Below are 14129 nucleotides of genomic sequence, written 5' to 3'. Positions count from 1 at the left end.
AAAGGCTGGGGTGGAGTTATATAGCAGGAAGAGGCAATGCACATGAGAGCAAAAACGCCAATCTTGGAAAAGGGTAGTAATGCACAATAGGTAATAAAAAATGTTGAGTCCTGATACCCGTGTCTCTGTAACAAGGGCACTGAGCGGGGGTGGGGTAGTTGTGGCCAAGCTATTTAAAGACACAGTTCACCAGCAGATTCCACTGAGGACACTATCAGCGAGCATCCCCGGCCCCTTGCACATAGACAGATGGGACCAACACAGTTATTTCCCCACAAATTACCTTTTTTCATAGCGGTCCAGATGAATAAGAATCCGGAAGGCGGTCGTTGTCCAGCAAGGAAAATAATTTTTTATTGAACAGTGATGAAGAAATAAGGCATGAGTACAACACTGGTTTTCCTACTCTCTCTCTGTCATGCTTTCGAACTGCACCCAGCAGTTGCAGCAGCCAAGATTTAGTGGTATTACACATGCCGGGGATAACCCCTCAGAAGCGGGGGCCCTTTCAGAATCCTGAGGCCCGTGTTGCAGTCCTTAGCCTTGTAGTCTTCAGGACCCCTCCTGAGTCCCTGGAGTCCTGGGAGTCCTTGAAGCCCAGGGCAACAGACCTCTCCCATCCGGGGGGGTCTGTCAGTGCCCTGTCTGTGAAACACGTCTACCATGTTCCACGTATCCGGGCAGTTCGGAGGAAGCAACAGCTTCCTCTCTCCTGGTGGCTCCAATTCCAGCCTCTCTACTGCTGCTGGACCAGCCCCTTTTTTAACTATTTATGTCCCTGACTCTATACATAGTCATTAAAGGGGACCTTATACAATACAAGGTATAACAATTACAGCACTTACATTACATTACACATAAAACATATGGGTGCATAAAACATGTACATAAAGTGCTCGGCGGAATCACAAGAAAGGAGAAGAGGACACTACTGAGGGGACTGGCCACCTCTTTACATCTCCATCCTGCCCCATGTCTCCATTCTATCCCAGGGAGGATGGAGACACATGGTCCATGTGTCTCTATCCTGCCCCTGTGTCTCCCATCCAGCCCCGGGCTTGCCACTTTCAATTAAAAAAAAAAACTTTCTCCTTACCTGGCCGCGCTCCAGCGCTAATGTACACCCCAGTCATTTCAAGCGCGTACCCGCCGGTGAATGACAATGATGTCATACGCCGGTGACGTGCGCGCTGATGTCAGCTGCCAGCTTCCGATTGACTGGCGGCTTTAAACTATTGCCGTGCGGGCCCGCACGGCAATAGAGTGTAACTGAAAATGTGTCTCAGGCGCAGGTTCCGTTACTGCATCGGCTGCCGCTGGGGCCCGATGAGCAGAAGAGAGGCCCCATGTTCATCGGGCACCATAGTAATGCCCTGATGGAGGCCCTGCTTGTAAGCACTGTACTTTGTATATTAAAGCAAAAACATTTAAAAAGTTTGTTACCCATATTCTCTGAAGAATCCATAGCCTTTCAGAGAGTGTGTGGCTTTTTAATGGTCAGATAGTACCATATTTTGGAGACTAATTACCCCTTCTCTTTGACGAGTTGTGGCAGCATGTTGTGTAGCCAGGATGTGCGGACTGTGTCGGGGCATTATTTATGCTCACTTTATAGTCTATAGCAGAGGTTGAGTGCTGGATTCAGTGAGAGAAGATAAATTAACCCTTGAAGGCACACCACACATCACGTGCTGAGAAGGATGTACGTGAAACGAAGTGATGAAGAAATAAATCAATTTTTTTTTTCTATATAGTTATGTAAAAAAAAATCTAAGCAGCAAAGACGGATTAACTTTTTCCCTATTTTCCTTCTGAAAATTTGGGGTGCGTCTTATGGTCCGATGCGTCCTATTGTCCAAAAAATATGGTAAGCAAAACGATGGACAGACCAGTATTTCTAATATTCAATGATTCTATGTTAACAGCGTCTGCAACATAGTAACAGGGTTTTCCATAAAACAAGGATGAAGATACTTATAGATATTTTAAAATAAAAGAATGAATTTTGGAGATTTTGCATGAATTTGATATTCATGATAGTGTCCTTCCGTTTGATATTATCAATACCAAACTGCAGGACACCATCATGAATATCAAATTCCTGCAAAATCTCCAAACTTATAATAAATAAATATCAAAGCACTCAAAAAACAAACAAATATAAGCCTTTATTCAGGGTACAGTCGATTACCACAACAATGTGCATACTTTTATGTCCATAAAAAGAATTTTACGAGTGATATCTTTGTTTGATAACCTTCCTCACCTCTTGGCATTTCCAGGAGCACACCACTCTGATAGGAATGATGTGGTTTAGGAATATGTCCTGGAGGACACAGATTACAAATGCTGCTTTGTACAACATGTAGCAGCTCAAACTGACAAACTGGACCCTGACTATACTTCTTGCTCCATAAATTTCTGTTATTCTCCTATTGTAATTTTGGGGGAAAATAACTCAAAACGTATTGTACATGATTGAGACGGTTGTTAAGGCCACTATTTGATTTTAAACTATTCTCATCCAATGCTGAACATTCGCACGTCCAATGGTATCTACATCTTCAGTACACAGATCCAGTTACATGCAATGGTGGAACAGGGAGCCATCAGCTTGTTGCTCCATCATTCAGCCAGCATGTCTAAGTTTTGGCGCTGCAGGCAATATCATTGTGCCTTCTGTGTGGTGCCTCAGTCCTCACACAGCACAGACTGGAGAAGCACATAATGGGGACAAGGCTAGGTGATTTATTTATTGTGTCTGTACATTTTCCTGCATGAGAAGGGACACCAATGTATCGAGAACTATATGGAGAACTTTTCCTTTGACACTTCATGATATCTATGTACGCCCCTGGTCTCATCTAATTATTAGGTCAATTAACTGGATGATAAAAGTGGGGCATTAAATGGTTACCTTGGCAATTATCCTGATTATGTATTGCATCATGCATCATCTCCAGGGCCGTATTTAGAGTTTCCGCTGCCCTAGGCACTTTTAGAGCTGCCCCCCCCCCCCCCCATCGGTGAGTATGACACTATTGGCAGGGACTTTGGCAAGAATCGCTGATGTGAAAGTCGCCTTTTGCAGCAGATGGGGCAGTTTTTCTGCATCTGCCACGTAACGGATCACTTACGGCAACACTGCGGTTGGCCTCATTCATTCCCTATGGTATCTGCGGCACTTGCCATGATCTGGCAAATGTGGTACCATACCTCCCAACTTTTGAAGAAGGGAAGGAGGCACAAAGTGTGCGGCGCGCGTAGCGCACCGCAGCAAATTTTAGGCCACGCCTCTGACCACACCCATTTCACAACTAGTCACACCCATATCCACGTCCCAACCACAGCCATATTAGCACTGCTGATCACAATGTTTTATATACAATAATTATAAATGAAAAAATATGGCCACACAGTGCTCCATACTGTATAATGGCCACACATGATGCTCCATACTGTATAATGACCGCACATGATGCTCAATACTGTATAACGGCCACACATGATGCTCCATACTGTATAATGATCCCACATGATGCTCCATACTGTATAACGGCCACACATGATGCTCCATACTGTATAATGACCGCACATGATGCTCCATACTGTATAATGGCCACACATGATGCTCCATACTGTATAATGACCACACATGATGCTCAATACTGTATAACGGCCACACATGATGCTCCATACTGTATAATGATCCCACATGATGCTCAATACTGTATAACGGCCACACATGATGCTCCATACTGTATAATGACCGCACATGATGCTCCATACTGTATAAAGGCCACACACAGTTCTCCATACTGTATAACGGCCACACATGATGCTCCATACTGTATAATTGCCATGGGCCACACATGATGCTCCATACTGTATAACGGCCACACATGATGCTCAATACTGTATAATGGCCACACACAGTTCTCCATGATACTGTATAATGACCCCCCCCTCCTGTATGCATGGCTCACACTCCCCCCCGTATGCATGGCTCATATTCACACACCCCCCTGTATGCATGGCTCATATTCACACCCCCCCCTGTATGCATGGCTCATATTCACCCCCCCCCCCTGTATGCATGGCTCATATTCACCCCCCCCTCCTGTATGCATGGCTCATATTCACCCCCCCTCCTGTATGCATGGCTCATTCACCCCCCCCTGTATGCATGGCTCATATTCACCCCCCCTGTATGCATGGCTCATATTCACCCCCCCCCTGTATGCATGGCTCATTCACCCCCCCCTGTATGCATGGCTCATTCACCCCCCCCTGTATGCATGGCTCATATTCACCCCCCCCCTGTATGCATGGCTCATTCACCCCCCCCTGTATGTATGGCTCATATTCACCCCCCCCCCCGTATGCATGGCTCATATTACACCCCCCCCTGTATGCATGGCTCATTCACCCCCCCCCCTGTATGCATGGCTCATATTCACACCCCCCCCTGTATGCATGGCTCATATTCACCCCCCCCCTGTATGTATGGCTCATATTCACCCCCCCCCCCTGTATGTATGGCTCATATTCACCCCCCCCCTGTATGCATGGCTCATATTACACCCCCCCCCCCTGTATGCATGGCTCATTCACCCCCCCCCCCTGTATGCATGGCTCATATTCACCCCCCCTGTATGCATGGCTCATTCACCCCCCCCCTGTATGTATGGCTCATATTCACCCCCCCCCTGTATGTATGGCTCATATCCACCCCCCCCCCTGTATGCATGGCTCATATTCACCCCCCCCCCCTGTATGCATGGCTCATATTCACCCCCCCCCCCTGTATGTATGGCTCATATTCACCCCCCCCCCCCCTGTATGTATGGCTCATATTCACCCCCCCCCCTGTATGCATGGCTCATATTACACAGGAATGCAGGACTTGGATGGCGTGTGGGGAGTTTGCCAGTTAGCCAGACCGGGACCGCTCGGTTCTGCTACATCTGCGCAGCACTCACCTTCAGGTGCCCGTTGAAGTCGTGCGGGTCCCGGTCCGGCTGACTGTCATGCGATTCCTCCAGCGTCAGCATCGGGGCAGAGGAGCGGCTGAACTCGTCCATGAAGATGCGAGCGTCAGCCTCCTCCTTCTCTAGCCCCATGCCTCCTCCGAGCTGCAGCGCGAGAAGACACTTCCTGGATGGTGCAGCTGCTCTCCACGCCCCCCCCTCCCTCCTATCCGCCCGGTGTGAGTTGTGACTTGTGAGTATTGTCTTCCGGGAGGGCAGGTGGGACTCGGAGGAGGGGGGCGGGGGGAGCGGGGGGGGGGGGGGGCGGGGGGGCGGGGCGGTCATTCGCTTGTGACCTGGGGCTAAAAAAAAAAAAAAAGAAAAAACAACCTTGCTCAGGTGCCGCCCCCCGCAATGTCGCCGCCCTAGGCACGTGCCCTCGAGTGCCTAGTGGCAAATACGGCCCTGATCATCTCTCCATGTTCAATATCAAATAGGATGGAAGAAAGCATCAGACAACCCTTTATACTGTAGTTATACAAATGTAAGATACATACTTTGCTCAAATATAGGTGTTTTATTTTATACTTGTTTTCAATAACAAATGGTAATGGGTAATTGTATACATTTTCTAATAATCATTTAGTGCACTAAATTGCTTTCCCTTTCATTTGCAGACGAGTGACTTTGCTATAACTTATGTTTTTCTACTACATATCAGTGAAACAATTTAGAAAATGGCTACTTCCCTGTGTGAGTTCTCTGATGCGTGTATTGTTTTCCAACTAAAACATGTCCCCGCAATTTGAACATGAAAATGGCATTTCCCCTGTGTGAGTTCTTTGATGTATAAAAAGTTCTGATTGATTCATAAAATTTTTCCCATATTCTGAACATGAATATGGTTTCTCCCCTGTGTGACTTCTCGTATATAGAACAAGACTTACTTTACTGAAGTAAAGGCCAGAGAATGACGCCCACCCCGAGGCGTGGGCAGAGGTCGGCATGACAATGGGTTGGAGGGGGTGGGGACAGGGTTACTGGGGTGGGTTATGCTAAGGGGACTTTTATAGGGAGTTAGCGGTGGGGACACTTTATTTTTCCACTCCTAGTCAAGAGCAGTCCCCTTGTCACACTGGTGCGCTTACCATGGCATCAGTAGCGCAGATCCTGGAGAGCCTCCGGTTGGCAGCAAAGTCACAGCCACCCGGCTGGCTGCTGCTGTAGGTTGCCGGGATCATCGGCGGGGGAGCAAGGATGGTGGCGGCAGAATCCCCATGGGAGCGGTCCTCTGATCGCTTGTCTCCAGACGTGGCTCCCCGCTGGACTCAGCACAGGAGCCCCTTCGGGGACCCCCCAGGTTGGGCGCCAGATCGTAAGCATGCTAGCAGGCCCTGGTTTGGGTGGAATCCACAAGCCAAGCTGAGTTCAGCGGTGGTTAGCAGGTCTCCATCTCAGCCTGTTTCAGGGATGGAACCTGCGTGCGCCAGAAATCCCAGGACCAGTAACGTCATGGCGGTAATCCAGATGGGTGGCTAGCCTCTACCACTGCATCTGACCACAGGATGTGCCAGGAAGTCCAGCCGGCGGGCGGTATCCCCCTGCAGCCAGAGCTACCAGCCCTGTTATTAACCTCTTGAGTGCCATCTACAGCACCATGACTTATATTGAATGCTCAGCAGCCTCCATTACCAGTGGATGGATCAGCAGCGGGTTGGTGTCTGGGGGTCATCCTCTCTGGTGCAGCCTGCTGGTCCAAGTGAGTATTATGGAGCGGTCCAGTCTAGGGTTGTGTGGCCTGCCACAGGGCCATGACGTCAGCATCCTCTGGATCATCAGGATTTGGACCTCAGGCACCAGAGGGTCAATTGGATGGGATTGGTGCAGCTGACGGACATCTGGAAATGGGATCTTTGGCTGGGGGGATCACAGCTCCCTCGCAGCCCGGTGAGTATTATTCTATGTCTTGTCCGTTTCCTCCGTTGTTGATGTCTCCAGTGATGGAGGGTAGTCAGGTAGTTGGGTCAGTAATTTAGGGTCAGGGGATTGGAGTTCAGTCAGATTCCATGGGTGATGGGATTAAAGAGATTTTGGGGAATGTGAGGGATTTGCTGACACATTTGGAAGGTGGTAGGCTGACTCTAGGGCATTTAGCTGTGTTGTGCCTAGCAGAATTTCTGATCTGATGTCAGTGTCGGTGCAGATGGAAAAGGAGAGTAGGATTCATTTGGATGAAAGGGCTCATGTGGAGGTCTATGTTTGTTTTGAGGGCCCGCTTGGGGTCCACCTTAAGAAGGAAGAATGGGAAAAAATTTGGAAGGATGAATATATCGACATTTTTTCCCTGCTTCCTTTGGAGAAGTTAAATTTAGATAAAGGGAAAAAGAATGATAGTAAGAAAGAGGAGGAAGAGAAACGGAGGTGGCACCTGATCCCTCAGACATTTGTCAACTGGCTTCAGGCATCTGCTATTTTGGCAAGTGTTACAGGGGAAAAGGCGACTGAGAATTGCTCTCCTCTGTTCTGCTATATGGATTCCATCGGGGAGGCCCATAGGATTTATGGGCGACAAGCATGGCTCTGTTATGATGACCAGTTTCGGCAGAGGAAAGCTGTTCGTCCGGAAATTCGGTGGGATCAGAAAAACATAGGTTTGTGGTTGCGGGTTATGGGGCTGACTAGGTTTGGCAATTCCTTTCTTTTGGGAGCCTGGGTTGCCGGCCAGAACACTACCCAGGGGAATACACAAGGGGCTGGGGGGCAAACAGGGCAGTCAAGAGTTCAGAAGCCCGGATTATGCTGGCAGTTTAATGAAAGCCAATGTCAATTTGGAACCAGCTGCAAGTTCAAGCATCTCTGCTCGCACTGCAATGGTTCCTCCCATGGAGCTGCCAGATGTTTTAGAAAGAACAAGGCGAAGGTGGGAAATAATGCACAAGGGAGAGACACCAGTGAAGCTAGCTGTGATGGTCCCTTATTTAAATAGGTTTCCTGATAAGTGTAAGGTGGAGCTATTGTTGTTAGGTTTTAGGGAGTTTCAAAATTCCTACTCAACCTTTTGAGATACCCTGGGTTCTTAAGAATATTTGGTTGGGGGAGCAAAAAGCGGAGTTGGTTGTGGAGAAGTTGGACAAAGAGGTTGCCTTGGGCTGGATGTCTGGACCATTTAGTGATCCTCCATTTGAGGATTTGGTTGTTTTACCACTTAGGAGTTTTACATAAGAAGGAGCCGAATAAATTTCAGCTTATTCATCATCTGTCTTATCCTCGGGGAGGTCGGTGAATGACGGAATTGGCCCGGAGCTTTGCTTCATGGTTTATACTTCATTTGGTGAAGCAGCGCGTTGGGTTAGGAGTTGTGGGAGGGGGGCACTTATGGCTAAGACAGTCATTGAATCTGCTTTTAGATTGTTACCGGTTCATCCTGAGAACGGTAGATTGTTGGGTTGTTATTAGGGAGGGGAATTTTTTGTTGATAGATGTTTACCAATGGGTTGTTCTTTGTGCGTTTTTTGAGGCCTTCAGTTCTTTATTTTAATGAGTTGTCCGTGATGTGTCAGGTTATGACTCGCTGATATATTATTTGGATGATTTTTTGTGTACTGGTCCTGGTCATTCCGTCTGTTGTGAAATCATTCTGACGGCAGTTGAGTGAGTGGCGGAGCGTTTTGGGGTATCGTTAACTCCGGGAAAAATGGAAGGGCCCTGTACAGGCGATTCTTTTTTGGGCATCGTGATTGACTCTGTCAATTGGGAGTTCAGATTGACAGAGGAGAAGGTGTTAGCGTTGTTGGATAGGTGGCTCAGGCGTGGTTTGTCTAAAAAAGTTGTCATTGCGGGAAGTTCAGTCGCTTCTCGGTAAGCTGAATTTTGCTTGCTGCATTATCCCAATGGGGAGAGTTTTCTCTCGTCGATTGGTTAGTGCCACTGTAGGAGTTTGAGCTCTGAATCATTTTGCTCGGCTATCAGGTGAGCACAAAGCTGATTTGGAGGTTTGGGATTGGTTTTTAAAAGCAATATAATGACCTTTCATTGCTTATGGAGGAGGCAGTGGGAAACTGTGATTTGGATTTGTTTACTGATGCTTCAGTTGGGGTTGATTTTGGGGCATACTTTAGAGGTCAGTGGTGTGCTTCCACGTGACCGGAAGATTGGTTTTTGTCAGGTCTGGTCAAGAATATAGCATTGTTGGAGACATTTCCCATTCTGGTAGCCGTGCACTTATCGAGGAGGGATTTTCAGGACAGGAGGGTGCGTTTTAACTATGATAACATGAGGGTAGTGTATGCGATTAATAGTTTGACGGCATCTTCACCTCTGGTGATTCGAGTACTTCGGCAATTGGTTTTGACTTGTCTTTCCATAAATGCATAGCTTATGGCTTCTCATGTGCCAGGTGTAAAGAATTCTATTAATGACTCACTATCTCGTTTACAGTGGGAGCGTTTTTGGTTGTTGGCCCCGGATGCAAAGGACAAGGGTATGGAGTGCCCAGCGGAGCTTTGGAGCATGGTCTCCGGGCTGCAGAGTCTTTGATTAAGTCGTTCCTGGCTACCACTACGTGGGCCGCATACCAGTCGGTTTTCATGGGAGGGTTGGTTGGCATTGTGTAATGGTCAAGGGAATGTTGCAGATCAGGTGGGAGCTTTGTTGTTGTGGTTGAGTCAGGGGGCTGCAGAAGGTTTGTCATCGGCGAAGGATTAACGCGGCTTTGGCCTTTGGTTTCAAGCTTCGGGATCACAGGCATTTGACAAAAGTGTTTTTGGTGAAGCATGCATTGAACGGGTTTAAACGAGGTTGTAGTCAAGGTGATTGTAGGAGTCTGGTTTCTTTTAATGTGCTTGTCTTTGGAGGCTTGTCTTTTCTGTTTGGGTTTTTCGCGTGCCTTCTTTGGAGCTCTAAGGGTGGGGGAGATTCTGTCTCACAGTAAAAGAAGAGGGGGAGGTCTTCTAGCCAGGGATGTGGTGGCCACAACTAAAGGGTTGGAGTTTTGGATTAGGCAGTTGAAAACTGATCAAGAGGGAAATGGTAAGCGGGTAGTATTAGGAGCAGTGCCAGAATCCATGATGTGTCCGGTGCGCTGTTTATAGTCTTTTAATGGTTTTCGGCCTTGTCAGGAGGGGCCATTATTGTGTCATGCGGACGGTTCCTTTTTGTCAAAGTTCCAGTTTATTAACATGTTTAGGAAGGGTTTGGCTTTGTTGGGACTGGATGTCTCCTGGTTTTTATCTCATTTGTTTTGGATCAGGGCGACAACAGAAGCAGCAGTTTGTGGGTAGGGTCCTGACGTAGTGCAGCGGATTGGTAGATAGGATTCCAGGCGCTATAGGAGTTATATTAGCCCTCAAGAAGTTGGGGTGGATTTACACAATTGAGGTTGCATTGTGGTGAATGGGAAGGGATTGTTGTTTAAGACGTTTGTGTTTTTATTGTAGATTCCAATCCATTGTTGATTTGGATTTTGGCCCATTCGTAGGTCCACTGGGGAGCACGACGTGTAGCATGTGGGAAGAAAGCTCGGTTTTTCCATGAACATGGCAGTGATAAGGTGGCTTGGTTTCAGGGCGATGAGTTGGAACAGGGTTTTACAAGAGGTGCATAGCAGCGCCAGGCTTGATAGGGCACTTGATATTTTGGTGTTACAGTGCTGTGCAAATTAATTGGGACAAAGCATTTTTTAAGTAAAATCGTAAGTTGGTTACCAGTCAGTGACTCAAACCAGTTTTAATATATAAATAAATAAATCTTGGTCAACTAGCCAGTGGAAAAAGGTAATTTTCAGAATTTATATGTAAGAGTGCATTATAACATTTTATTATTAAATATTTAAAAATATGTGTTTTTTTGCTTTGTCCCAATTAATTTGCACAGCACTGTACATGTTGGGGGTAACAATCTGGGGGTTCGCCCTTTTCGGAAGTTAGTTAAGGAAATTAAACATGACTTGCTTCAGTTACGGGTATATTTTAGAGGGATGACCGTTGTGTGGTCCGAAATTGTTCCGCAGAAATGTTGGCGTAACGCGAGATCAGTGGAAAGGATTAATAAGTCCAGAATAAAAGTTAACAGGGCTGTGTCCAGTTTCGTTTGTAGGAATGAGGGTGTTGCAGTTCCTCACTTTGAATTGGAAAAAGGGGATGAGGAATTTTGGTTGGCAGATGGGGTACATTTGAATGCTGTAGGTAGTCATCTTTGGGCGCTTACTTTACAGGACGGTATCGAGAGGGCCATAGCTTTTCGTTGTAGGGGGTCTCAGGCATTTGAGGTGGTCAAAGACCTTCGTTGTGAAGGTTGGGGGGTCCTTGAAGTAGGTGCTAAATTGGTCTGGGGGATCCATGGGTATATGGATTCCTCAATTGGTAATACAGTATGTTTTTGGGCTGGTGATTTTCGGCAATGGTTTGTCGGATCATCAGGGTTTAAGTGGACAATGGAACCCCTTGGGGTGATGGTGCTCCTGAGCCAGTGGGGTAATGGCTGAGAGTAATTTATGGTCTGTTTATTATGTCCACAGTTTCTTGTTTGGTTAATCACCAGATTTTGGGAGCTTCAAGGACCCTCCCAGTGTATTATTTATATTATTGTTAAATATTTGTATGTTGTATTAACAAAGGCTGCTGTGGCCAAAATGATCCAAATTACGGTGTCATTGTTTTATTTTGGGGGCCGGAAGTTGGGGGGAGGTGATTGGGTGTTTAATTTGGGGGGGTTAAGGTTAGGGGAGGGTTCCACCTGAAACATCGACAATACCAGTGTCATGAAATTTTTCCCACATTATGAACATGAAAATTATTTCTTACCCGTGTGAGTTAACTGGTGCGTAACAAGATTTGATTTCTGCCTAAAACATTTCCCACAGTCTGAACAGAAAAACGGTTTCTCCCCTGTGTGAATTCTCTGATGTTTAACAAGACTTGCTTTCAGATTAAAACATTTTCCACATTCTGAACAGAAAAATGGCTTCTCTCCTGTGTGAGTTAACTGATGTGTAACAAGATTTGCTTTCTGATGAAAACATTTCCCACATTCTGAGCATGAAAATGGCTTCTCTCCTGTGTGACTTCTCTGATGTTTTACAAGTATGGATTTCTCACTATAATTTTTCCCACATTCTGAGCATGAAAATGGCTTCTCTCCTGTGTGAATTCTCAGATGTGTAACAAGATTTGTTTTCCATTTAAAACATTTCCCACATTCTGGGCATGAAAATGATTTCTCTCCTGTGTGATTTCTTTGATGTTTATCAAAATTTGATTTGTATTTAAAACATTTCCCACATTCTGAGCATGAAAATGACTTCTGCCTTGAATGAATTTTCTGATGTCTACCAAGATCTGATTTGTATGTAAAACATTTTCCACATTCGGAGCATGAAAATGGTTTCTCTCCTGTGTGAATTCTCTGATGTATTTCAAGTTTGGCTTTCACACTATAACATTTCCCACATTCTGAGCATGAAAATGGCTTATGTCCTGTATGAATTCTCAGATGTGTAACAAGATTTGTTTTCCGGTTAAAATATTTCCCACATTCTGAACATGAAAATGGTTTTTCCCCTGTGTGACTTCTCTGATGTAATACAAGTTGGGGATTCAATCTAAAACATTTCCCACATTCTGAGCATGAAAATGGCTTATGTCCTGTATGAATTCTCAGATGTGTAACAAGATTTGTTTTCCGGTTAAAATATTTCCCACATTCTGAACATGAAAATGTTTTTTCCCCTGTGTGACTTCTCTGATGTAATACAAGTTGGGCTTTCAATCCAAAACATTTCTCACATTTTGAGCATGAAAATGGCTTCTCTCCTGTGTGAATTTTCTGATGTGTAACAAGGCTTGATTTACGACTGTAATATTTTCCACATTCTGAGCATGAAAATGATTTCTTCGCTATATAAGCTATTTCAATTTCAACAGCACGTCTCTGACTTTCATTTCGCATATTTGTCTTTGATGAAGCAGAAGAGAGAACCTGTTGAAAATGATCAGGTGTCAGATTTTTTCTTAGCTGAGCTTGAGGTGTATCTGTGAAAATGACACCTTCTCTTGTATCAGATGTGCTACTATGATTATCAGCTGCAAAATCTGAGAATATCACATGTCCCTCGGAGCTCCTGGTACAGTCACCTGACAAAAATAAAATGGATTTAATTATTTTTAAATAACACTGCATTTAAATTATATTAATATTTATTTTGTTTCATATTTTATAACATTTCCATACAAACTGTAATAAAAATTCAATTATGAACAAACTAAGACAGTAAACTTCAAAATTGAGGCTGATTGTTCATGGTGTTACGTCACCAGGTTTTGCTCTTTCAAATTTCCATTTCTGTATTGTTGCCTTCTTCTCTGTAGGTTCACGTTTCACTGTGTCTGTCACTAATTATTTACAGTTACATTTTCTAAAGAGACTTATAAAGAGGCGTGTAATCAGTTTTGTTAGGCGATTCCATCTCATGCACTCTCTGACAGGTACAAGCACTATAGCATTCAGGAAAGCACTTGAGAAGAGCACCGACTGGTCATGAATAGAAATTAGTGAATATTTAAATGTTCTGTTCGCATTACGATTGTCGAATTTGCAATATTTGCCAATTAATTTGTCGAAATTTTGCCGAACATAACATTACAGTCATTGGGAGGTAAAAACAAACGCGTGCACAACACCTTATAACGGCCCCAAATGCTGCCAAAACACATCAAATGAGGGACAGACACCAGGAAAGTGGCCTCAATTCACCCACAGTACAAATTGTAGCATGGTACTATAGCAATCAGCTAGGCATGAGGTATCAGGTTGGGTGAGGGATCACTGCAGGCCTCCTTTGCTGGGAGCCCTGATACTACATGCAACTCCTCTACCTGCTTTCATGCTGAGCCACATTCAGTGACACAAATAGCAGTTTTGTAGACTACCATTGTCAGAAAAATTTAAGGATTGTAACACAGTTAGTTGAGTCCAAGGAAGTGAAGGCCTGACGGTCTTGGAGGCCTAATGCTACAGGCAACACGCATGAGGGAGACCCAACCAAGTGTTCACATTTCCAAAAATTATTGCCAGACAATACCAAACTGGCATCAATTTCACCACAGTATAGCTAGTATAATAGGGACCAACAGGTCTTCCACTACACCCAATCCAGCAGATGGA

At 45.4% G+C, this 14129-nt stretch overlaps 2 protein-coding genes across 2 annotated transcripts in view; both read right to left on the bottom strand.

Annotated features, from left to right (window-relative positions):
• The window catches only part of LOC143767259 (uncharacterized), a 220866-nt gene that overhangs the window by 103045 nt on the left and 103692 nt on the right, over positions 1-14129 (bottom strand). The window lies entirely within an intron of this gene.
• Positions 11665-14129, bottom strand: part of LOC143767253 (uncharacterized) — a 31786-nt gene continuing 29321 nt past the window's right edge. Inside the window, exon 6 of the mRNA XM_077255457.1 lies at positions 11665-13099. Within this exon, the coding sequence (XP_077111572.1) occupies positions 11760-13099 (1340 nt within the window). The 3' untranslated portion in view covers positions 11665-11759. The remainder of the gene's footprint in view (positions 13100-14129) is intronic.

This window comes from Ranitomeya variabilis, chromosome 4, assembly GCF_051348905.1.
Source record: "Ranitomeya variabilis isolate aRanVar5 chromosome 4, aRanVar5.hap1, whole genome shotgun sequence".
Taxonomy (NCBI): Eukaryota; Metazoa; Chordata; class Amphibia; order Anura; family Dendrobatidae; genus Ranitomeya; species Ranitomeya variabilis.
Note: the sequence above shows the minus strand (reverse complement) of the source record. Positions and strands in the feature narration are given on the sequence as shown.